This window comes from Chanodichthys erythropterus, chromosome 3 (genome assembly GCF_024489055.1).
Source record: "Chanodichthys erythropterus isolate Z2021 chromosome 3, ASM2448905v1, whole genome shotgun sequence".
Classification (NCBI taxonomy): domain Eukaryota; kingdom Metazoa; phylum Chordata; class Actinopteri; order Cypriniformes; family Xenocyprididae; genus Chanodichthys; species Chanodichthys erythropterus.
This window is the reverse complement of record NC_090223.1, coordinates 39,455,730-39,476,140: the sequence shown is the minus strand read 5'-3', so window position 1 is coordinate 39,476,140 and position 20,411 is coordinate 39,455,730. Positions and strand designations below refer to the sequence as shown.

General features: G+C 35.9%; 1 protein-coding gene across 4 annotated transcripts in view; it reads left to right on the top strand.

Moving 5' to 3' along the window:
* si:dkeyp-72e1.9 (syntaxin-binding protein 4) overlaps positions 1 to 20,411 on the top strand; it is a 47,880-nt gene that overhangs the window by 6,539 nt on the left and 20,930 nt on the right. For 2 of the 4 annotated variants that reach the window (XM_067375317.1, XM_067375335.1), the window contains exons 1-5: positions 7,037 to 7,146; positions 9,017 to 9,090; positions 14,527 to 14,622; positions 18,647 to 18,716; positions 18,929 to 19,003. In XM_067375317.1, coding sequence (XP_067231418.1) covers positions 7,079 to 7,146; positions 9,017 to 9,090; positions 14,527 to 14,622; positions 18,647 to 18,716; positions 18,929 to 19,003 — 383 coding nt within the window. In that variant the 5' untranslated portion in view covers positions 7,037 to 7,078. Of the gene's footprint in view, positions 1 to 7,036; positions 7,147 to 7,272; positions 7,315 to 9,016; positions 9,091 to 14,526; positions 14,623 to 18,646; positions 18,717 to 18,928; positions 19,004 to 20,411 lie in introns of those variants that run through there. The other 2 variants (XM_067375341.1, XM_067375327.1) reach the window with 2 other exon arrangements.

Here is a 20,411-nt window from a genome sequence, read left to right as displayed (position 1 = left end):
ATGGCAGATTTCATATATAATTCAAGTCATTATCAATGCAGTTGTCATATTAATTGAGATCATGTTAACTACATAGAATATTTATACTTTTAAAAATGAATTTGTCACTGCACAGGATCATTGAAATGAAAAGGTGACATCAAAAAAGTAATTGCATTAAATAATAATAATTAAAAAAAATTGCATTATTTTACCTCATACATTTATCCACACACTTACACATTTATCAAGTATTTTAACCACAACCTTCATTATATAAGCCTAAAACAAGTATATGATTTTCATGTCACTTGTTTGCTTTACCAGCATATGCATGTATTGCATGGTGGATATAATCCCAGTGTATTTGTTTACAATCCTTACAACTTCTGATCAGTATGAACAGATTGAAGACAGAAATCAATATTTTACCTTGAACATCCATTTCAGATAAGCCTAATATGTTGATATTTACAAACATTAAATCCTCCATATTCAACACTTTGAACTAGAACCACCATAAAAACTAATTTTATGCCAATAAAGACGTGATATAAAACAGCCCATATGAATGCATCATGAGAAATCACATGGACGGACAATCTGTCATGAATCATCATTCATAGGATTTACAGCTTCAGCGATTTAAGAGGGGTGAAGGGCTGTTGGCATTATAAGATTCTTGAGTGGTGAGATATATGGTACTTTGGAGCAAGATTTAGTGAAATTCAAAGATACTGGTATAAATATTTACATTTATTACTTTTTTGGTTTAATAGTTACCTCCATCCAAAGCTTGAATGGAAAAAAGCTACAGCACAATGTAAGTATTGCAACTGCAACACATACAAACACTCTTTTACTCACTCTTTTCCAGTATTAAGAAATTTATATTTGTGTTGTCAAATATGTTAGAGCATGTTGCTCTAGTGCTATGTAATGTGCTAATGCCTGACAGGCTGTGTATCAGAGGTGATTGAAGGGTGTTTTTAGTGCTGGTAGATTATTATAGGAAATACTCTGCAGACACAGCATAAGTGAGACATATACACAAATATTTTTGTCCTATGAATAAATGATGATTTCAGTTTATTTTTATTAAAATGTAGGATTTTTCAGGATGTTCTCTGGGACATTTCAATAGCTCATTTAAAATGGTCTCTTCTAGCACATAGACTTATGCTAAGCCTTCCAGTGCTAAATATCTGCCATTCTGCTTGAGCTTTACTGTTCTGCCATTCTCGGGCACAGCAGATTCTTGAATAAAGAACAGCTGTCTCCTGTATCACAGTGGCTGCCCTGAAAGGATATTTATAGCCTTTTAGTATCAGGCTTTATAAATGTAGGCACATTTGGCCTTTTTAGAGCAAATGAGATGAAAACTCTTCTATTTCGGTCATCACAGAACAACTCTTTCTCTGTGTCCATCATCAACAAAGGGCTATGACACACAGGTCAGACCATAGAGGTCTGCTGCTTCGTCACCTGTTTATAGAGTGCTGCAGGAAACCAGTTAGCATTTGTATACTTCCGGTTCCATCATCCCTAAGTGTTTTTTGTGAAAGTGTTTTTGGTTAAATGCCAGAAAAAAGGTTTTTGGCAATCACAAGCTTAAGACATTTTCACATTTTTTATGGCAAAGTACATCATAATACATAAATACATAAGTAATACACCACTCGTGATTTTTTTTTAAAGTTTATCCATCTTGAAAAAGGCGGCTAGTAATGAGTGGCTAAATTGACCACTCTTCCTGGTCCTTCAGTGATGTTTCAACTTCGACTGGTTACTTTCAGTTACCATTACAATCAAAATACTACCTTATAGACCTTAGTCAGTGTATTTAATTTTAATAAAAACAAAGCTGTGATAAATATGCTTTCTTATTGATGTTTTATTTACAAAGTTCTGGAGGTGCACATTCATATAATCTACCCAATCAGCGTGAGGAGGCCTAGATAAATAGACAACTCACCTCTGTCTCACGACAGTTTCCCGATTCCTCGCTCTCAACTGTTAAACCTGGGATGGAGGGGGGAATATTCTGGGTTTTTCAAACATATAAGATGACATAAAAAAGAGATGTGTCTCAGTGTTCCTCCTTGGCAATATTCAATTCGACCATCAGTTTTTGCTTTTTCATGCGAAAAAAAGTGTCAACACACTGTAAATTAAACATTTATTATGCACTTTAGTTAGATTAATTGAATAAAGTGTGAGTTTTCACAATTGTTCCAAAATTATTGAGCTTGCGCTGCACTGACTGACAACATTTGTGATTATAAAGGGAGAGCGCAGTGCATGCTTTCTGTGTAATTCATTCACAAGTTATTCTTTTTCATTAGATTTTGTGAGTACTTCATACTTCACCTTGACAAAATGTATTTTTAAACCTAGTGATTTTATAATATTTAATATTTATTCAAAAGCAAAACTGAGTGAAAAACCATTACAGGAAATGGCTAATATGAGTCAATAAATGCTCCTCTGCCACCATCTGCTGGATTATATTTTTAAATAAAAGTGTTTTCTATCAAATGTTGGATTTCCTACATCTTAAAAACAAATGGGGACAATCTCAGAAGGATGAACAAATAATATTTTTGGTCATCACATTAAAAATAACATTTGAAGTGCTGGGAAAATGTTGTGCGTGTGTGTTTAAAGGGTTAGTTCACCCAAAAATGAAAATTATGTCATTAATGACTCACCCTCATGTCGTTCCAAACCCGTAAGACCTTCAGAACACAGTTTAAGATATTTTAGATGTAGTCCGAGAGCTTTCTGTCCCTCCATTGTAAATGTTTGTACGGTAGACTGTCCATGTCCAGAAAGGTAATAAAAACATAATCAAAGTAGTCCATGTGACATCAGTGGGTCAGTTAGAATTTGTTGAAGCATCGAAAATACATTTTGGCCAAAAAATAACAAAAACTACGACTTTATTCGGCATTGTATTCTCTTCCGGGTCTGTTGTCAATCCGTGTTCACGACTCCGCAGTGACGCTGCTGACATGTTATCCGGTGCGCCCGAGCTTCGTTTACAGTCTGAGGGAGACACACACTGTATTCAAGCTATTCTACATTGTTTGTATTTTGGTATTGCTATATTTTTTAAAATGGTGCGTAACTGTGCATGTCGCAGATGTCCTAATCGCCAAAAACAACGACGTAAAAGTGCATTACCAACGCCGACAGATGAAAGGATTCAATGGAATCAATTCAATGGAATCAATTCAATGGAAAGGATTCCGGAAGAGAAGACAGTGCTGAATAATAGTTTTTGTTATCTTTGGACCAAAATGTATTTTCGATGCATCAACATATTCTAACTAACCCTCTGATGTCACATGGACTACTTTGATGATGTTTTTATTATCTTTCTGGACATGGACAGTTTACCGTACATACATTTTCAATGGAGGGACAGAAAGCTCTCGGACTAAATCTAAAATATCTTAAACTGTGTTCTGAAGATGAACGGAGGTCTTACGGGTTTGGAACGACATGAGGGTGAGTCATTAATGACATAATTTTCATTTTTGGGTGAACTAACCCTTTAATAACAGACACTGCGTTTCTCATTTCTAACGTTCCCAATAGCTTTGTCTTTATTGCAATCAATACAACTGGTTTATTGGCAAATTAGGCAATGTGATAACTGCATTAAAATATAAATCCAACATTAAAAAGTCAACCATTGATGGGTTTGGTCGATGAACAGCGAGTGCAGAATGACAGCTAAAGCCCAAAGTACAGTTCACTGGCGTACGTGAATTTCGTTATTAGAAGAATACTGCACGCACACCGCCGGTCGCACATGCACATGTAATTTTTCTTGTAGTAGTTTATCCACAAGGTGGCAACCGCACCCTGGGGGTGTCGATTCACAAAGTAGTCAAGGTCGGTAGTCAAACTGCATAAACAGAACAGACAGGAACACATGCAAGCTACAGCAATGATGGAGGCCAATATAGACGAGAGATTGTGCGAAGAGGTTAGAAATTACCCTCAGTTGTACAACTCTAGCATGAAAGAATACAAAGATACTTACATGGGTTTTAACTCATGGCGAGAGAATGTGTATGCGTCAAATGAAGTATACTTGGCAAGGCTGTGCGTTCGACTGTGCATGTACATTAGCGTATCTGTAAAAAAACGAAGTATACCCAGGGCTTAACAGTTCACAAGAAATGCCCAAGCTGGATTAACAAAAACCAGGAAGTAACTGTGGATATGGTCAATTGAGGACCCACTCTCCTGCAGAGATTAGGCTTGTTCGAGATGCATCGGCACTACGCAGACCAATCGGTGTATGACATCAAAGTACTAGGAGAGTGATTGAAGAGCAAACAACTCCTTATGCTTTTGAATCGCTCTTAAGTTACTGTGAAGTCATACGCCGATCGGTTTGCGCAGCGCCGACGCGTCTCGAATAAGCCTATTATTTCCAACCTGATTCAGCACACATGCCTGTGATTTTCAGGTGATCCCAAAGAGCTTGATTAGCTGGTTCAGGTGTGTTTGATTAGGGATGGAGCTAAATTCTGCAGGACAGTGGGTCCCCAGGAGCAGGGTTGAAGACCTTTGCAGTACGTGGTTGATTGACAGGTTGTCCTAGCAGATTATTGTGCACAATAAAGTACTCTGCCCAGTCTTGACTTGATATGTGAATGTGCAAATCACACTTGACATATTAACCTCATGAGAGGATTTACAGGAAAAATTTAAGGCTAGCCAGACAGAGCGCTGTGCTATTCAGTGTATTTGGTGTGATATTTTTGAAAATAAAGCTTATGATGGCTGGGTGTGTAAAAGCAAATCCGCAAATTACATCATTACAGCCTGTGAGTTTGGCACAAGAAAGCTTAGTCTGGTCACAATGTGATTGTCACAGGGACTTGACAGATTGTAGACGGCAGCAGATACATTAATTACATTATTAACTAAGACAATAACATATGATGCACGTATTTCCACTTTGCAGCATTGTACTAAGCTTTGTAGGAATTACAAGCATGACATAGACAACAGAAAATGTAAAGCAAACAAACTGAGCAGCTTGAACATCCTTGTGTAACTTGTTTTGGAGTGTAGCTCAAGTCGGTTATAAAAAGTTATAAAAAGTGGTTTCTGATTCACAGGACAAGTGTCGAGGTAAATGACAGTGAGGAGTTACATGGTGACAATGCATTTAAGGCAAAGTGTCACTCTGACTCTAACTAGGGCGCAAGCAACACTCTTTGTTGAGCACTAAATGACAATAATCTCTTTTAACAGGTAGTCACTTCATTACATTATGCATGCAGTTAGTCTTTTCAAAGAAAGTTTTTTTCAACCCACTTACTTAAAGGGTTAGTTCACCCAAAAATGAAAATTCTGTCATTTATCACTCACCCTCATGTCTTTCCAATCCGATGGCTCAGTGAGGCCTCCATAGGGAGCAATGACATTTCCTCTCTCAAGATCCATTAATGTACTAAAAACATATTTAAATCAGTTCATGTGAGTACAGTGGTTCAATATTAATATTCAGAATCATGATTCAGATCGCGTGTCAAACCGACAAACTGCTGAAATCCCGTGACTTTGGCGCTCCGAACAGCAGATTTGATACACTGATTCATTTATGCTCCAAATCCTCCTGAAGCAGTGTTTTGAAATCAGCCACCACTATATAAGTCATTATTTTTTTATTTTTTTTGGGCACACCAAAAATATTCTCGTGGCTTTATAATATTAATATTGAACCACTGTACTCACATGAACTGAGTACATTAATGGATATTGAGAGAGGAAATGTAATTGCTCCCTATAGAGGCCTCACTGGGCCATTGGATTTCAACTAAAATATCTTAATTTGTGTTCTGAAGATGAACGAAGGTCTTACGGGTGTGGAACAACATGAGGGTGAGTAATAAATGACAGAATTTACATTTTTGGGGGAACTAACCCTTTAACATTGAAAACATTACACATGATATTGTAAGAATACAAAAAGCTGAGTGAATTTGGACAGTGTAATCCACCTATTGTGTAATTTTACCTAAAGTATGTATAAATCTGATTGCTGTGTGAGAGAAAAACACTCCTGCTGTGCATGGGCTGACCATAGACAATAACACTGGCTAAAAATGGAAACGATTGAGAGATTAAATATGTCTTTCTGAGTTGACAAGGATTTAGAGTTTGAGAGTCTGCTTTTGCACAAATGTTGTTTTCCCCCCAAACCATCAGCATTTCCTATTTTTCCATTTTTTTTCATGACTCATAAAATAACTACAGTGGCAGTGTGAATTCCACACCATCAGGAAGTTAAGAAATCACAACCATCCTTCAGTAGGATACTGTAAAAGTGAAAATATGTCATTAAGGAGCTATTTCTGTCTGACCTGACTCTTACCAATGACGTTCATTGGTGTAACCAAATGTAGTAAGGCTGATTTACTCATATTAGTCAAATTATATTTTTTAGATGTTGCCATCTAAGATGATGCATGCATGCAGCACATTTTAGATTAACTGCCTTTTTGTTTTTTTACACTGTTTATTGTATCATTTTATTTATCTAATTCTTCACAAGACTATGGGCTTCACCATGATGTGCATTCCAGTGTTATTATTTTGTTTCAGAAATCTATATAGCTATCAGGAGATTACAGTAACTTGTCATTTTCAGTTCCCATATCAGATTTGATTTGATGCAAAATGCATATTTCTATATTAGAGTTCAGCTTGATGTCCTTGAAAGACCCCATGGATTGAAAAAGCTTAATGTTAGTAAGACTTTGTATATCACACCACTGTTAAATCTTTAAAGTCCTTTAAAAAACGTACATATTTGTTTTTTCTGTCTGGGAACCACCTGTTCAGTCATTATTAAACAATGACCAAAAAATTTCTATCTCTAAGATATCTATATAAAAAAACACTACCCCTCATTTCTGTTGCATAAGATTTAATCTGTGGTTGAAAGTTGGTGATGTTTAGGATCATCTGTATTAGAGGGCTGTAGCAGTGGATCATGTGGCTCGCGCTGTATCGGACCTCCGCGAGGCGCTGATCACGAGAGGAATGGGCATAAGATACGCGTCGCTGGATGCGCAGAAATCTCTTGAAAATGCCAACATTTTCGGTCATGTACAAAGGAGCGGTCATGATTAGCAGGTAAAAACGCTTGTTTTGTAATTTTGTGGTAGTTAAGCTGCATTATGGCTCGTTTTTTCAGCTCATTAGTTCCAGTGAGTGATAAGCGCTCGAGTGTTTATGAGAGAAGCGTCGACATATAGGTGCGTCGTCACTTTGTCCTCTGCTGAAGGTTTCGGTGACTTTTAGGTACTTTGTGCTAACGTTACCTGTTCTGTGCTCAGGTGTGTCACTTACAAAGCGTGTTTTCTTTGGACTTACTAATATGAAAGAATGAAAAGCGTGTGTAAAATGTGTTAAACGACAGTTACTTCACCATTCGTTCTTATATAGCTTATACATTCGACTGTAGTTACAGTGTGGAAATTGCATATTTGAGTTTATTTGCCCGCTATGTTTTGAAGAATCCACAGCTCTGTAAAGGATGTACTTATAATGTGCTCTAATCACCCGGAGATTATAATGTGTCTGTGCGTACTCACTAAATCCATTAATACACACCTCATGGAATCCATTAAACTTTAACTGTGCTTTTTTGTTATTGATCAGAGGGTCTTAGCACCAAACTTCTTGATGCTAAGAACAGCCCAAAATGATGATCCCCTTCGTAGACGTATATTTTAATGCAAAGACCACGTGAGAGCGATTAGGCATGATGTTATGCATGAAGTATGCTAATTGACTTTTATATTTTCATTATACTAAAACTAAACGACACCATTAAAATAATATCTGGAGAATAGGTATTAGGGTAACTGTGCCCATTTTCAGTTTTCATTCTGGTTAGAAAGGTTTTTATTATTATTATATTCTTAAATGTATGTATAAACACCTGATGAACTCTTGCAACAATATGCACGTGGTTTTTTTTTTTTGTTTGTTTTTTTTCTTACTGCCAACAAACTAGAATTATTATTAGAATAAAATAATCATAATTAGTTTCAGGATGTCTGATCAATTTTTGAATTAGAAATAACATCAGATTTAGTAAATGTGATAAATGATTGCATTAAACATATTTAATTAATATATTTCAATGATTGCAATATCCATTTACCAGGTTTAACTTTAACAGCCCTAAAAGTACAATTTATCTTTTTGTGATTTCCACAGACAGACCCCCTATTATTTTAAAAGGCTATTTTACAGGGTGCTGTGTTGGGGACAGCGGACACTCGTTCTTACGTAACTCTTGGTTACAAACATGGTTAGCTTGAATTTTAGCCTCAGATGAAGTCTTCAGACAATCTAAAGTACAATTTCAGGGACATGCAGCATGCCTGAAAGACTGGATTGTGGTGGAAGCTTGTAATCTTTCTGGTGTAGTGCTGGTAAGTCACTCAACAACAAAAGACCCTTGAATGTCAGTGTCCTGTTATATATCCTACTAAAAAGGCAATATTACTTCGATTGCATGGTAACAGCACTGCCAACAGGGTTGAGTTTCTTTAATCAATTACATAATTTTACTTAATGACTCAAGTACTTAAGTAAAACTTAATCACTGTTATATGACTGAGTTCTTAAAAAACAGTATCATACACAGACTCTGAGTTCATTTGAAAGCGTCCATTTTTAGGAGCCTGTCCAAAGCAGGACATTCATGCTAAATAATTAATACTGATTCCCCACTGGAAATAACTGGTCTTGATGCTAATAACAGTCCACAGTGCAGCGCGTACAGCAAAATCTTCCCACACTTAAATTCACAGTGTATTTTGTTTACAATATTCATATATGAACTGAAAGTCACCTGCTTCAAATTTAACTCAATTTAGAGAAAAGTTTGATTCCTTGATTATTACTCTGAATTTAACAAGTCTCACTATGTTACTAAGTTGTTGTTTTCATTTATTGGTGAAATGCTGCTCTTGTTCTCTGTCCTGTACAGGACGCTAATGGGTCCATATGGAGTAGATCGAGCAGTGCATTCTATGGAGTTTACAGACTGTGAGAATGGATTAGGTAAGTGCCTCATAAGATGCTCCTCTCATTTAACATTTGTGTGTTTGTATAATTTACTAAATATCCTGTCATATCTTGATATAATTTAAAATACTGTCTTCAATCTGTGCAGACTACTTCAAAAGTAATATTATTATAAATGCTCTTAGAATGGTCCAGATTGAGCCTAAAGGGTTGCTAAAATTTATTCAAGACATAAGCCCCTTTCACCCATCAATCCCAGTAAATTACCATAAAATTACCAGAACAACTTTTCCAGTAAATACACAAATGTGCTGTTCACACAAGCAGCAGCATTCACACATCAGTACCAAAATACCGGTAAATTCTGTGATGTCAGACATCGGAAATGGCTTCTTTTTTTTGAGTGACAGGTGTAAGAGGATGAGTACACAGAATGCGGTTTTGCTCTTAAAAACACGAGACGCATACTAGCTACTATAGTACTGCAGTTCCCATAGTACGCAACATCTGCAGAGCTGCAGCACTGATGAATTAAAGGAAAAAAAGGCAGCGCAACATCAGATGTTTTGTCTAGCACATGATTACATATAACACAGTTAAAAGCAGCGGAAATTACTGTAAACAGCTCCAACAGAACTTATGGGCCTTTCCAAATACCCACATTTGTGGCCTTTGTACTTGACCACTTTGTCTACTTACATGACGTATTTCCTGTATTTGGCTCTAGTGTTCAAGTGTGTGTGAAGACCGCAAGTGTCTGGAGAGCTTTTGATTACCCAAGGGGACACACTTATAGTGTTGTAAAAATGCGAGTGTTTACAGAGCTTTATTTTGATTTGATAAAAAGCAGTTGCAAAATACACATTTGCACCAATAAAATGTGCAACACTTTGTTTTACTTCCAAATTATATGTAATATATAATTAATTTAACTTACAGTAGAATGTTTTCCACAACATCTTGCGAGTTCAGGGTACGTGAGTTCCTGAACATGATCTCTTAATGGTAATTTATGGGTAATTTACCAGTGAAGACTGTACTGTATGTGTGAAAGAGGCTATAGACTCTTTTTTTATTAGCATTTATGGTTCCATGAAGAACCTTTAACATCCATCAAACCTTTCCATTTCACAAAACATTCTTTATAGTGGAAAAAGGCTCTTTAGATTATTAAAATATTCTTCACATTAAGAACTGTTCACCAAAATGTTTTTTGAAGAATCAAAAATGGTTCTTCTACAGCATCACTGCAAAAAACACTTTTAGAAGCTTTATTTTTAAAGTGTATAGAGTAGCACATTTTCTAGTCGGTTTTAACGAGGGCTATTCTACATCAGGCGTTTCTGATCTTTAATGGGTAAGTGAAATGAAGCGTATGGTGGAGTCTCGAAGCAAAACGTATAGGCATAGGTTTAGGGTATGGTTGTTTTCCAGTCTTTCAAGTCTTGTGCTGTCTTTGTTATATTTATACCACAGCCTGATCTCCCTCTTCACAATAGATCAAAAACATTATTTGAAGGCAGCTCTAAGCTCCTTAAACCTGTCCTTCTTACATCCCAACTTGCACAGTCAACAATCTATTGTGTTACAAGACGATTCTGTTTTAGGAGACATTTTCATGATTACAGACTCAGGAGTGGTGCTCTGAATAAAAACAGCACAGATAAATCAAATATTTTACAACACATATTTGCAGTGCTATCATGTACAGACTCAAAAGTGTGTTTTTTTCATGACATAGTCCTCACTTTGCATTTAATTTAGAGTATATGAAATATTTTGAATTTAAGTTTAGAACAGAACATGTTTTGTGGATAACACCAGTAGCAAGTCTTCTCATTAAAGTGTCTCCAAGATTTATCTTGAAGTAAATCTATTAATATGCAATATCAGCTCAAAACTCAATTAGTGCCAATACATTGTCTGTCTATTAATACCAGATAAGCCTGAAGCAAAAAGAGGTTATTTATTATTCCATGAGTGTGACTAAACCGTGTGACCAAAGCGAATCTAAAGAATCTCTACTGTCCATCAAGGGAAGTGTATTCTGCTTCTGAACTGCCTGCAAATTAATCTTACACACGTTTTAGTGCTGTCAATATGTGAATATTGGACGTTTGAGTGCCTATGGAAATGTAAGTAAAAGTATGTGTGGTAAAACCACACTTTACGCAAAATACATTCATGAGATCACATTGGGTGTGAAAGATGCTCATCTCATTAAAGGCTTTCATGTTTTGTTGGCATTAGAGCTCATTCCTGTCTCAACAATCAATGGCCTGATGACACAGATTTGCTGTTGCTCTTTCAAATAAGGGATCTGCCATCCTTTCATGTTGGCATCTAGACAATGACTCTATTCAATATATTGTTTTTAGATAAACCCTGAGTTCAATATGAAATGAAATTCACCCTATCTAATTTCTAAATGCTTATTGATCTCATTGTGAACTAATTGATGTAACTGAAGTCTTCATCTAGTGTGAGTGCACATGATTTTTAAAACTTTATTTCAAAAGTGCTATTAATTTCTTTCAAGGTAAAACGTTTAAAAACAATGAAAAATTACTTAAACTCAATATGTTTAACCTCAATGGAGTAAAACAGGATTCCCGTGTGTTTAATGGATTCAGTGCAGCACAGTGTTTACATCAGAGGAAGAAGATCATTCTGTCACCAGAGAGATTTGGAGCTTTACAGAGTTGCTGTTAACCACTGAAATCCAATAAACTCATTTCACTCCATTTGACGACCTCAGGGGGATTCGATCCTCACAGCATTTACCTGAAACTCTTAAAGTTGAAGTTATATGTGTGTAATACTTAGAAGTTAAATACTGACCCGAGTCCACTGCAAATCCTTATTTTAGGGTTTGAACATAAGCTGTTTAAGGCCTCAGTTATCAGACTTGAAATCAGACACAAATGGCAACACACCTACAGCAGCTCGGCTGCACTATTTAGTCATCATATATTTACATTTGGATTAGTTCCCTTACCAATATAACCGAAAGTACACTACAGAAACTACCGTACTATACCTTAAACCTAAAATGATCCTTCAGAAATTCTTCATCCTTCAGAAATCATTCTAATATGATGATTTGCTGTTCAAGAAACATTTTCCTTTGTTATAAATGTTGAAAACAGTTTTGCTGCTTAAAGGATTAGTCCACTTTTAAATAAAAATTTCCTGATAATTCTTTTTTTAAAGAATATGTAAAGCAGAAGCATGTGCAAGGCGATAATTTGTGTTTATAAAGCATATACAGTTTATTTTTTTATTTTTATATATTTTTATATATTTTATATATATATTTTTTAAAACGACCGATCGTTTTGCAAGACCCTTATTCCTCGTCTGGTATTGTTTAATGCCCTTTGAAGCTGCACTGAAACTGTAATTTTGATCTTCAACTGTTTGGAGGCCATTGAAGTCCACTATAAGGAGAAAAATCCTGGAATGTTTTCATCAAAAACCTTCATTTCTTTTCGACTGAAGAAAGAAAGATGATCTTGGATGAGCATCTTGAATTTACTCACCCCCATCTTCATGGAGGTGAGTAAATCATCAGGAAATTTTTATTTAAAAGTGGACTAATCCTTTAATGTTTTTGCGGGAATTGTGATGTATATTTTTTCAAGATTCTTAATTTTAATTCATAACCCAGAATATTGACGTTTTGTCAGTTATATCACAAAGTGCACTCTCAAGCAATTTATCTTATAATCAAGCAATTAATAAGTTCTCATAAAAAAGTCAAAGTTAAGTAAAATTTAAAGTTACGTTTTATAACTATTAATTTATATTTTGGTGGCTATCAGACCACAATTAAAACTTGAGAGGTAAAGTATGGAGTCAAATTAATGCCTTAAAGTTTTGCACAAAAATAAAGTTTTGCAAAACAAAAAAAAAGAATTGAGCTATAAAAAAATGTTTTGCAAACAAAAATAAAGAATTGCAAAGGAAAAAATAAGTTTTGCAAACAAAAATAATGCATTGCAAAATAAAATAAAGTAGTGCAAAAATAAAAATATAATCAATTACAAAAATCAATGGCAGCTGTAATCCTATTTTATCTTTGCCACATATTTTTCATGCTCAAACCTACTAAATCATTTGCAACGCTCATTTTATTCTGTGTTTCAGTCAAGCGTGCGCTCACGATACCGGTTTTCTTTTGCGCTGCACTTTTCTGTGCGGATCTGTTTATGGCACTGGTTTGACGTGGGGGTGGAGTCAAGAAACGGGGGCACGCCCCCGCGAAACACATTAGAGGGGAACGTAATCGGCGACAGGTGAAATAATTATTTGACATGGTTAAAAATAATGAATGGTTTGTTTTTGTTGGTTTGTTTAGCATATGTTGTCGCCGATTACGACCCCCTCCAATGCATTTCTTATAGTAATATGACCCGTTGCGCTCTGTCTCACTGCCTGTATCCACTTTTGTGTCCTTAAACATTCGTTTTTTGGGGTCGACTGCTTATACAAACTTATTTCTGGGTTTTTTAGCTTGTTAGCTGTGCACCTTGACACACAGCACCTTTTAGGCATTGTTCTGTTTTTTGTAATGAGTCAGAAAAGACAAGAAGGCAGCCTGAAGACGGTTGGATTGTTTAATAAATGCGCTCTGTCTCTATGCTTGATCTGTTCTGTTGCGATCTGCGTCTCCTGCCGATGATGTGTTTCGCGGGGGCGTGCTCCCGTTTCTTGACTCCACCCCCACGTCAAACCAGTGCCATAAACAGATCCGCACAGAAAAGTGCAGCGCAAAAGTATCGTGAGCGCACGCTTGACTGAAACACAGAATAAAATGAGCGTTACAAATGATTTAGTAGGTTTGAGCATGAAAAATATGTGGCAAAGATAAAATAGGATTACAGCTGTCATTGATTTTTGTAATTGATTATATTTTTATTTTTGCACTACGTTATTTTATTTTGCAATTTATTATTTTTGTTTGCAAAACTTATTTTTTATGCTCAATACTTTATTTTTCCTTTGCAATTCTTTATTTTTGTTTGCAAAACATTTTTTTATTGCTCAATTCTTTTTTTGTTGTTTTGCAAAACTTTATTTTTGTGCAAAACTTTAAGGCATTAATTTGACTCCATAGTAAAGCTCTATCAGGCATCAAGTAAAGATATCTGTTGTTCATGGTAAACATGATAAATCTGCATTATCATCTCTTGTTTAGATAGAAAAAGGACGAATCATAGTCAGAAAAACATTAGTGAATGTTTAGATCTTCACCATCACCTGTCATCAAATTATCAGTGTGTACCGGTGGTGCAATCAAAAGACCATACAGTCCTGTTGTCACAGGGACTGTGGTAAGATTTCTGGGTTTTGTTTACATTTATTTGATTGATAAATACAACATCAACAGCAATACAAATGTATGGAAGAATAATATTTTACAAGGTCATACTTTGAGTGAAGCGTAGTGATGCTCTGTCTCTTCTTAAGGAATCAAAGTGATCGGTGGTGTGAAAGAACTAACAGGAGAGGAATATGGCGTTTATGTCAAGAGGATCTTACCTGGTGGACTTGCTTCCAGTGATGGTAAGTTTTCTCAAAGATATTTTATCACAGTTTGAAATAGTTTTTTGCCTCAAAGTGCCCCTATTATGCTTTTTCGAATTATCGTAGTGTGTAATATCTAGCTGTTTGTGAATGTAATCGGTCTCCAAAGTTTTAATGTTCAAAGTATTTTCCTAAAATAAAGAATCAGTTTTGAACTGCTGATTGATTGCAATTCCAGTCTCACTTCCTGTTGCAAACCTACATAGGTTTGTAACAAATTTTCATAATACCTGCCTATGGTCTTCATTGACTGGCTTTGAGCAACATCTACTATAAGAAAAGAGGTGATTAGCAATGCATATTATGAGAAAATTAAAGTGCTTTTTGACCTTGGATGCACCTAAACTTATTGTAGGAGACCTCTAAAACAAAAATAGGAACCTTTTGAAATAGCATAATAGGGGCAGTTTAAAATTTTATCCAGGCAGTCTCCTAAAAGTTTTAAACAATGTTAGAGCATCAAGACACAATGCATCTAAGACAAAACCAGAAAATGAAGCAGCTTAGATAGGCATGAATTTCCATGCTGGTCTAGCTGTTAGACTAGCATAATCACATTGTTACCAGCAAAACCTAAGTGGTTAGGCTAGTCAGCCATGGGAAGTTAAAATCTGCTCTGAAGCTTAATTAAATTGCTTTGATCTGCATTATGCAGCTTTTGCTAATGAACAAAGTGAATCAATCTTGTTATTATGAATCAAATCATTTACTGCTATTGGAGATTAGCTTAACATTTAAACCAAAATCAGGTGAATGTGAAACATAATAGCCACATTATAATAGAACAGAAATTCGAAAGTTAAGACACAAATTTAGAAAGGAAACCATGTCAGTGCAGCTGTTTACATTTCTGTGAAACAGATTGTCTGTCTCACTGCGTATACCTCTGCTTAAGTCTCTCACGTGTGAAGGGGAGTTTAACGTCATCTCTGTGCTTAGAGTTAATGCCCCTGACGGACTGGAATTAGAGTCTGTCTCCCATTCTGCTGCTGCCGAGCACGGGGTATATGGGAGCTTATATGGGCGCATGCGCTCTGTGGGGCTTTGCTTGTTTTTAGCCCGCTCACACGATTGCTGTCAGCGCACCATTCAGAGAACTCAGCAAGATTCCTGGCTGCTCTCTTTGGTTTGGTGGAGAGACAAATCAAGCATGCTGGTATTGAACTGGCAGGCTGATATTCTGAGGGAATCTAGACAGCTTTTCACAGCACTGATTATCCAGAGTGACTGTAAAATATGAAACTGGAGAGGTGGTACTTGGCTGAAGTGCTCTGACACAGAGTAGGACATAGGTGATCCCTTTGAGACTTTGCAGCTTGTTCCATTCTAGATTTGATTTGCTCTGACAAGATATCACTGAAGTGAAGGTAGAGGGGGTTGAGAAGACATAACCCTGACCTACATCTGAAAGATATGTTCTTAATGTCTTACGGAAATGAAAAGATTTGAGGGTCGTATGCTGTCTCTCCTACGGCCACATTTTGCTAAAATAAGTTGCCAAATTATGACATTTTTAACATTTGAATGATGGCCATCTCTTAAACCAAAATGCAGTTTGGACATTTTTTTCTGAGCTGTTTACTTTTTTTATTTTATATAAAGTTGTGAAAAACTATCATGTTGACGAATTTGAACTTTATGGTCACAGTCAACAACATTAGTCACGATCAATTTACAAGTACCCTAGTGTGACAAAAGTATATATTTCACTTATTTAGGTGATCAACATTAGCTGCTTACAGTGGGTACGGAAAGTATTCAGACTCCCTTAAATTTTTCACTCTTTGTTATATTGCAGCCATTTGCTAAAATCATTTAAGTTCATTTTTTTCCCTCATTAATGTACACACAGCACCCAATATTGACAGAAAAACACAGAATTGTTGACATTTTAAAAATTACATTTTAAATAACAAAAATTTTAAAAAAATAACATTATTAAAACAGAAAAACTGAAATATCACATGGTCTTAAGTATTCAGACGCTTTGCTCAGTATTTAGTAGAAGCACCCTTTGATCTAATACAGCCATGAGTCTTTTTGGGAAAGATGCAACAAGTTTTTCACACCTGGATTTGGGGATCCTCTGCCATTCCTTGTTGTAGATCCTCTCCAGTTCTGTCAGGTTGGATGGTAAACGTTGGTGGACAGCCATTTTTAGGTCTCTCCAGAGATGCTCAATTGGGTTTAAGTCAGGGCTCTGGCTGGGCCATTCAAGAACAGTCACGGAGTTGTTGTGAAGCCACTCCTTTGTTATTTTAGCTGTGTGCTTAGGGTCATTGTCTTGTTGGAAGGTAAACCTTCGGCCCAGTCTGAGGTTCCCTCTATTGCAACCAGTCGTCCTGTCCCTGCAGCTGAAAAACACCCCACAGCTGATGCTGCCACCACCATGCTTCACTGTCGGGACTGTATTGGACAGGAGATGAGCAGTGCCTGGTTTTCTCCACACATACCGCTTAGAATTAAGGCCAGAAAGTTCTATCTTGGTCTCATCAGACCAGAGAATCTCATTTCTCACCATCTTGGAGTCCTTTAGGTGTTTTTTAGCAAACTCCATGCGGGCTTTCATGTGTCTTGCACTGAGGAGAGGCTTCCATCAGGCCACTTTGCCATAAAGCCCCGACTGGTGGAGGGCTGCAGTGATGGTTGACTTTCTATAACTTTCTACTCTCCCATCTCTCGACTGCATCTCTGGAGCTCAGCCACAGTGATCTTTGGGTTCTTCTTTACCTCTCTCACCAAGGCTCTTCTCCCTCGATAGCTCAGTTTGGCCGGACGGCCAGCTCTCGGAAGGGTTCTGGTCATCTCAAATGTCTTCCATTTAAGGATTATGGAGGCCACTCTGCTCTTAGGAACCTTAAGTGCAACAGTAATTTTTTTGTAACCTTGGCCAGATCTGTGCCTTGCCACAATTCTGTCTCTGAGCTCTTCAGGCAGTTCCTTTGACCTCATGATTCTCATTTGCTCTGACATGCACTGTGAGCTGTAAGGTCTTATATAGACAGGTGTGTGGCTTTCCTAATCAAGTCCAGTCAGTATAATCAAACACAGCTGGACTCAAATGAAGGTGTAGAACCATCTCAAGGATGATGAGAAGAAATGGACAGCACCTGAGTTAAATATATAAGTGTCACAGCAAAGGGTCTGAATACTTAGGACCATGTTATATTTCAGTTTTTCTTTTTAATAAATCTGCAAAAATGTCAACAATTCTGTGTTTTTCTGTCAATATTGGGTGCTGTGTGTACATTAATGAGGAAAAAAAATGAACTTAAATGATTTTAGCAAATGGCTGCAATATAACAAAGAGGGAAAAATTTAAGGGGGTCTGAATACTTTCCGTACCCACTGTATGTTATTAGTTCTTAAATACCTTTACTTTTGATTCATTCAAAGTGGACTACTGATTTAATGACTACATATATTATCATTCAAAAGTTTGGGTTCGGTAAGAGTTAAGAAAATACATTAAAAGCAGTACTATTTCGATATATTATTGCAATTTAAAATAACTGTTTTCTGTTTGAATATATTTTAAAATGTAATTTGATTTTCAGCATCATTACTCCAGTCTTCAGTGTCACATGATCCTTCAGAAATCAATTTAATATGATGATTTGCTGCTCAAGAAACATTTCTTATTATTATTATGTGGAAAACAGTTGTGCTGCTTAATATTTATGTGGAAACTGATACTTTCAGGATGCTTTGATTAATATAAAGTTCAAAAGAACAGCATTTATTTGAAATCTTTTAGAATATTATACATGTCTTTACTGTCACTTTTGATCCATTCAATAAATTTTTTCAAAAGAAACTAAATTCTTAGTTTCTTTTGAAAAAAAGAAGAAGAAAAAAGTACTGATCCCAAACTTTTGAATGGTAATATATTTTATATGGAAAAAATTGTAAGAATAGTATATAATGTAGTATGTAATAGTAATATATTTGTCAAGTCATCTCATGGATCTTTATAGTTTTTATTTTGTAAATGCTTTATTAGGAAACCTGCAGCCTGGAGACCAAATCTTGGAGGTGAACGGTGAAAGCTTGATTGGTGTGACAAGTGAACGGTACATACTGCACTCTCATATTTTTTTATTAATTAATTTGTTCTTCTATTCTGCTTGTATGTACTTTCTGTGATGTACTTTCTTGTGTGTAATTTTTGTGATTTCACATTTACCTTTGTAACAGATAATTTCTTTACCTGCAAAATTAGCCATTTGTTATTCTTTTATTCCCTTCAAATCACTTGATTCCTGATTTTGTTCTTTGATCGTAGAGCGGTGGACATTCTTAGAGCAGCATCCTCAACCAATCACATGCGCCTTCTCATAGCCAGAGATGAGGAAGCCAGGTAAGCCACTGATCCATCCATCAAAACATCTGCTCTGAAGATCACAAACTTTTAGACATTTGAAAAGTTGATTTTAAATGCAGCTTCCAAAGAAAAAAATTTATGTTCAAAGCACATCAAAGCACATTGCAGCACAACACAATTATAAAAAGTATAAATATGTTCAAAAGTTTGGGGTCAGTAAGAATTTTTTTTTTTTTTTTTGATTGATTGATTGAAAGAAATGAATACTTCAGCAAGGATGCTTTAAATTGATCAAATTGAAATGATAGTAAAGATGTTAAAAATTGAAAATATTTCCATTTCAAATAAATGCTGTAAAAAAAAACAGCATTTTTCAGCATTGATAATAATAAAAAATGTTTCTTGAGCAACAAATCATCATATTAGATTGATTTCTGAAGGATCATGTGACACTGAAGACTGGAGTAATGATGCTAAAAATTCAGCTTTGTAATCACAGGAATAAATTACATTTTGAAATATATTATAATAGAAAACAGTAATTCAAAATTTTATAATAATATAGACTTTAAAAACATTTAAACAATCCTACAGACCCCAAAATTTCGAATGGTAGTGTATATGTAAAAATAAATACAAAATAATTATTTAAAAAGTTTAAATAGTGTGTTGTTTTTTCTGCTTATAGTCCATTTCATTGCCAACCTTCCACTTAGTGACATTTAACCAACCTAAACTTGCCATCACTTAAACCCTCTCATCCAGTGATATTGATCTATGGACGTCTGACCTGAGTATATTTCATCTGAATGTCCACCCCTTAGAAGACATGTTAAATAATTCACTGAAAGATGAATAATTTTGTTCATAAACTAGATCTGACTGAGTATTGGCAGTGCCTGTGAGTCTCTTGGCGAGCTATTCAAAGACGAGCTTCTGGCCCACAGGGCTCCATATACTGCCTCCCTCCACTGTTAACTTCACTCACTAGAAAAAACTATCAATGGAAAAGCAGCATTCCTGCTCATGGCAATGCTAGTGACCTTTTCACTTTCTAAAACTTCAGTTAAATTAGGTCCATTGCCTTTTAGTAATGAGCAATCATTTTTCAGTCATGAGCATTTTTAATGCTTTCATTTTTAGTAGCATGTCTGAATACATAGTATTCAAAAAACAGTTTTCGAAAAGTCCCCAGATGACCTACTACTTCTATTGAGATTCTGAAGTGCGCATTCAGTGGACACTTTACTATCCCATGAGGCCCTGGGAGAGGATTTATGAATGGCAGTGAACTGAACGGATGCTGGTAGGTCATTTGACAGTAACAACATGGCAAATGTAGTACGTCCGAATTTCATTTATATTACCCATACCACCCAGAACATCCGGTCGCAAAGTAAATTCAAATTCAAATGTAGTATGCAAATTCAGACTCAGCAACATA